The 6,455-nt window shown below is 35.4% G+C and overlaps 1 protein-coding gene across 1 annotated transcript; it reads right to left on the bottom strand.

Annotated features, from left to right (window-relative positions):
• Positions 1-771: 771 nt before the first annotated feature.
• Positions 772-3,928, bottom strand: LOC145054048 (putative LRR receptor-like serine/threonine-protein kinase At4g37250). Its single transcript, XM_079002178.1, has 2 exons — positions 2,070-3,928; positions 772-1,670 (listed from the first exon to the last, which is right to left on the bottom strand). The coding sequence occupies exons 1-2, from the start codon at positions 3,739-3,741 to the stop codon at positions 982-984; spliced, it is 2,361 nt and encodes a 786-aa protein (XP_078858304.1). The 5' UTR covers positions 3,742-3,928; the 3' UTR covers positions 772-981.
• Positions 3,929-6,455: the final 2,527 nt, after the last annotated feature.

Here is a 6,455-nt window from a genome sequence, read left to right as displayed (position 1 = left end):
ACATGTAGATATTAAAAACTATCACAAAATGACAAGTGTGAAAACTTTTGGAGATTGATACGTGCCAAAATTATCTTCATTTATTATAATAGATTCAAACATTTAAAAAGAGATAGTACACAATTGGATAAAATTGACCTGGCATGTACGGCATGTGATGAGGGTTGACGGTAAGCCTTCGACGTCGTCTGTCAAAATGAATGATGTGCTGCAAGAAAAAAAAAACTTGGACTCAAGTAGTGTGATCTACCAAACCACAAAGACCATTTATGCAATTTAGTCTATTTTCTATATGTACATTAGTGCATTCTCTTCATATTCAAACTCTAAGGCTTTATATTTACGAATTGTCCTTTAGAAAAAGTTCAATCAATCAACTAACTCACGACACTGCTTTTGTTGGGTTGATATCAAGCAAAAAACTACAAAAGATAATATTTAAAGAAAGGTTTGGTTTTGAGCAACTATAACGTCGACTAAATATAAAGATTTATTATCAAGTTAAAGTACGCCAAGTTTACTTTTCACTTGAAAGATCAATAATAACTCGTTTGCAAGACAAGAAAGTCAAACTCAAACATTTGTCTTCTTATGTTTAGAATTGAATAAACTTAGTTTTAGTTCCACGCTTATGATTTTAATAAAGATGGTATATGATTCTCAATATTAAGTCGACATAAGAACAATCTAACAAAGATACTTACAAATCAAACCCCAATCAATAAAACAAACAACATAAAGTTAAAAAGCTAAATTGCCAAATATACCATATTACTTAGAACTTAAGGAGTGCCTTCTACTTTTATTAATCAAAAGTTCAAAAACATACAATACTTTTGAATCAACTATCAACATTCATCAATCATCCCTTGAATCTCCATTATGCAACAAAATTTTCAAGTCAAAAGGTCCAAAGTGATGCACTTTAGCCCCTTTTCATCCCAATTGATGCTTTTAGGCTTTTATGTTGCAACTTCATCATTAACAAGATGAGAATGGTATCTTTTCAAGTACATGCAATGCCTCTTTCATGGAAGGTCTCTTTTGTGGGTCCAATGACGCACAATTGAACCCTAGTTTAAAGCATGTCAGTGTCGCATCGCGTCTTCCATTATTATCAGTCCTGATAGACATATCTACGAGCCTCAAGATTGAATTCTCATCATCAATATCTGAAGAACTAGCGTTCCACTCTCCCAACTCCCTTTCTGAGAATACCTTCCCCGATATGAGCTCAAGTAAGACAATACCAAATGAGTACACGTCCCATTTAGGGTTTGGTTTTAGGCTTTTCATCGACTCGGGTGCATGATAAGGAGATGTGCACCCGAGTAACCCAGTAGCCGGAGCCATGTAAGGGCTACTACTGGCAGAGTGATGATAATCATGATTAATCATCATTTCTTCACGTGTCGATATTGAGCGTTTGCTACCAAAGTGTCGGTTTGATCCCTTTGTTTTATGGCTATGTTTGCCTGATATGAGCCATTCTAATCCGAAATCACTAATGATCGGTTCCATTTCCATTGTCAAGAGGATATTGCTAGGTTTAATGTTGCCATGTACATGCTTTTTCTCATGAATATACGCTAACCCCATAGCAATCCCTTTAGCTATCTTGAGTCTGACCTCAAAAGGTAAAGATTGGCATGGAGATGAACCAACTTTTCCTAAAATTTGATAAAGAATATAAATATTAAAAGCATCATAAAACGATAAAAAAAAAACAATACACGATTCTTGTAACTCAGATTTGTTATATTCGATATATTGTTTAATTGTTTTCCTTAAGTAAACGCGCTAATATCACATGCTAATCGCTAACTTTGATTTGTCGTGGTGTTTGTGGAATTTAGTTATAAATTATAATCTCAACTATTGAGGTCGAAAGAATATTTGCTCTCCTTATAATAAAACAATAATTTCGAATTTTATTTTGATTGATATAAGAGTAAAACGTATTTATAATTGTATAAAAAAATTCATTTTATTCGGGTATGTGTTAGCAGAAATCAAGGTGGTATGCTAAAATGCGCATGGTTGGTAAGGACGGAGAAGAGGGAGCTTACTGTAACCGGCGCCGGCCAAACTTCCATTGGAGACATAGTCGTAGATAACAAGCTTTTCATCTTCACCCCAGTAAAACCCTCGTACCTTTAACAAATTTGGGTGTCGCAACTTACTAATGATCTTCACTGTGTTCTCAAACTCCCTCATCCTCTCCACCCCACTCTCTCCGATCCTCCGAACTGCAAACGCCACCCCTCCGCTGCCGTTTCCACCACCCAACACCGCCTTGTAAACTATACTGGGCCCGCTTGAACCCAATACGTATGCAGAAGCTTTTAACAATGTCTCCATTTCCAGCTCTGTCTCGCCATCTACAATCACCAAACACTTTTGTTTATCTCCGCCCTTGACGTCGATTGTCAGATTATCGTTGTCGTGATCACTGTCGGACCCAGTCGCTGTTTCCGATGTTTCGTCTCCGGTGACACCATTCAAGCATGAACAGGTCTTGGAGGACAAAGCTCTGGTACTGGAAATATCCTTTGAAATCTTGGATTCTTGGATTTTGGTTTCGGGTTTCGTTTTTGGGTTCTGATTTTGATTTTGGTTCTGGTTCATCTTCTTCTTTCGCAAATTGTAAGCGTAGAGGAAAAGAATGGCGAGAAGCCCTATACCGGCTAAATCTCCGGCGACAATGGCTGCTATTTTCACTGGCTTGACTTTCGAGCCACTGTGGCTATCCGCCACAGCCGGTGCTCCTGTTGTGGTTGATGACGACGGAGACGGGTCCATGTTTTTGGGAATAGCTGCAATTGCTGCGGTGGCGGAACCATTTGCAGTGACATTTGGTGGGGTTGATAATGATGAAGGGATTGTGCACATTTTGCTGAGTGGTTTTCCACACAGGTCCATGTTTCCGGCGAAGAACTCAGTTTTCTGCTTGGATAAAGACAAGACCTGCGGGATTTCTCCGGCGAGATTATTGAATGAGAGGTCAATGGTGGCGTTTGCTTGAATTTTCCCTGCAAACCCAGCTGATACTGTTCCGGAAAGCTTGTTATTTGACAGATTCAGATAACGCAATTTCTCTCCACCAAAATCAAGAGGAAGAGTTTCGTTGAACAAATTGAAAGACAGATCCAAAACCTCAACGTAATCAAACCCACCAGGAACACTCCCGGAGAAATAATTATTCTTCAAAGAAATCGATGTTAAGTTCTTCAAAGACGCAAGACTCTCCGGTAACTTTCCGGCGAATGCATTATCGGAGAGGTTAAGCAGTTTAAGACTCTGCAACCCAGATATCAACTGCGGGAGATCGCCGGCGATGACATTGGAGGATAAAGAAAGCGTTTCCAGCTCAGAAGAATTGAAAATCGAAGGGGGTAAACTCCCATTTAACGAATTATTAGAGAGATCAAGAGAACGAAGATGCGGAATCATTCCCAAATCCTGAGGAATGGAACCAAGAAGATGAGAATTAGGAAGAATCAAACTGACGACCATTAAAGACTCAGGTGTACCCGACCCGGAGAAATCTTCACAGGTGACACCTCGCCATGCACATGGAGTTAGATCATCATAGTTCCAGTTATCAAGAACTGAAAGTGGGTCAGAGAGAACAGAGTATTTGAAAGAGAGAAGAAGGATTCCGTCAGAGTTCAGAGCAGAGATTGAAGAAATTAACAGAGCAAATGAGGAGAAGAAGAAGAAATGGAGGAGTGTTGTCATGATTGGCTTGTGATGAGAATGTTAAGGAGAAGGGGTGTAAAGAAAGGGATATTTAGGTGATGAAAAGGAAAAGAGAGGGTAAACAACTGTCGCCATTGTTGTTCTGGTGAACCAAAAGGTCAGGGGGGTTAGGGACAATGAAAGTGGTTTCAGTGACCAGGGTTGCAGAGAGCCAAAGATGTGGAATTTAAGAATAAATATACTTCAATACAAGAATCCATGCAACTTTTACTTTTTTTTTTTTTTTTTTTAATTAGCCGTTGTTTTTAACTTTTTATACAAAATTATGCTATTGGTCCCTCTACTTTGTCAGATATGACATGATGAGGACAATTATGAAAATTATACATGTTTGATTATGTTTGATTCATATGGTTTCAATTTCTAATGTGATCAATCTTTTATCTACATGTCTGGTTCATATGGTTTCAATTATATGCATATAAAATGAAATTTCGGTTCCTATTTAATTATTTTATAAATTTTAACTAATTTTATTTAAAATGAATAAATAAACCCTACAGCTTTCTCCAATCTTTCTTTTTTAACCTAACGTTGAGTTCCTCTTTCTAGAAACACCATCCGACCTCCTCCTTCATATCTAACATTGTGGCTAGATTCAAGATCAAGTATTATATATGTGTGAGCATTCATCCCTCGAAATCAATTTATGCTAGATGGTTTTTGTTTTTTGAAATTGATTTGTGTGTGTTTTCGTCTCTGGATATATATATATATATATATATATATATATATATATATATATATATATATATATATAGTGAATCTGAAATAGATTTGTGCGTGAGTTTTCCTTTTAGATCTATTTACCCATCTCTATTTTCTGAAATAATTTTTGGAATTCAAAACAAACATGGAAGCCTAATGACAAACACAATCAAGATCTCATCCTATAAATGGAATATGAAATTGTATGTGGTTTTCAATTTTGGAAACTGAAACCATGACCCGCCTCAGCGAGACCTAGCCTTAGGAAAGACCGAAATAGGGTATATATTTGTATGTTATTTTCTTAGTCACTGAATGATATTCATTAGAGGGACACATAATCTGATCGATCATGTGTGTGCACGCACACACCATATCCATTTTGCTTTTCTAGGTTCTTGAATCACCTTCATAACCTTGATGAACATACAATCGATTTTAAAATTCAAACTTCATCCATTGTTCTTGATTCACCTTCTTGATATTTGATGAAAAAAATTTAGATTTTAGATTTTTTATAGTGGGGGCATCGAACTGTAGTGGTGGTGGCGGCTGTATGAGGTGGTTGTGAAAGGGAAGTGGTGGGTGGTAAATTTAGATCTCATCAAATTTTCTAAAGATTAATTTAAATAAAAAAGAAAATAAAATTTAATAAAAAATCAAATCATAGGTAAAATAGTAATTTTAGATCAATCATGAAAGAAAATGAAACCATAAAAACCCGCTACACTTGAAATGAAAAACACGACGACCAAACACATAAACACTTTGTTAGTCTTCAACCAGCTAAGTCCGACAAACCGGAGGGACCAATAGCATAATTTTGTCAACTTTTTTATGATGTTTTTATTAGTAAATACAAAAAGTGTAAAAATAATAACATAGTATTCTTAATTTGGCCAATTAATGATGTTTATTTTACTATTTATAAGTCAAGCAACGACGTGTCTTTGGCTTAGCAATATGGTGATATGTCTTCTATTCATAAGGTCGAGGGTTCATGTTTCATCAATGACATATAGAATTAAAAAGTAGTTTAATAAGTAGGTTAGTATATGTATGTTACTGTTCTAATCAAAAGTCAAACGAAAAATGTTCTAGACCATGTAACCTTCTTCATTTAAAAAAAAGTCACAACATTATCAGCAACATTATTATTTCCCAATCAAACATTTCTTTGCAACTTTTTCCAAATCGAATATTTCTTTATCAAAAAATTTACAATATCGACCATTTTACCGAAAATCTTATGGTTAATTAGTTGTCACATACCAAAGTCACTACATTATCATTTTTTTTCTTCCAATTTTGACATTTTTTTCAAAGTGAACATCTTTATCTCTTTGATCATCTTCCTTAAGTAATGTCACTCCTTCAAGTTGCCAAAGCGGTTGGGATAGTCTTCGTCTCTCTCCCATAGCCTCCCTCTGTCACTAGTCTCCGCCTTCATATCCCATATGTCTCCTTCTCCGCTCATGTCTTACAACTATCATGTGTAGTGCAATCAATAATAGGCAAACCATACATTAATAAGGGATACAAGCTTTGTTCATGTAATCAACTTTAAGACTAATTAATCTGTTATGCAATTGACTTTATACATAAGCTTATTGCCTGACATCCTCACCATGGATTGATTGCTTATTATATTAATGGTTTTCTCCTACTTTTGTTCTTTTGATTATCAGTAATTTTGATTTCCAAGGGAAACCCTTCTCTTGTTAATTATGTTTTATTTAAATAATTTTCAATTTTAATTTTGATTATTCAAGTTTAAAATAGGATTTTGTGAAATTATGAATAAGATAAATAACTTTTGAAAAAAATATCATAAATCAAAGAAGCACTTTCATAAAATATAAATAAGGGTAATCGAACCTAGATTAGAACGTCAAATTTCAATTCATACTCGCTTCAAACAATTGAAAAACGTATACAATTGTATTTCAATTTTTACCCGCTAGAGATGTGATTATTTGACTCCA

The sequence above is a fragment of the Lactuca serriola genome, chromosome 5 (genome assembly GCF_051521515.1).
Source record: "Lactuca serriola cultivar US96UC23 chromosome 5, Lser_US96UC23_V15, whole genome shotgun sequence".
Lineage (NCBI taxonomy): Eukaryota > Viridiplantae > Streptophyta > Magnoliopsida > Asterales > Asteraceae > Lactuca > Lactuca serriola.
Note: the sequence above shows the minus strand (reverse complement) of the source record. Positions and strands in the feature narration are given on the sequence as shown.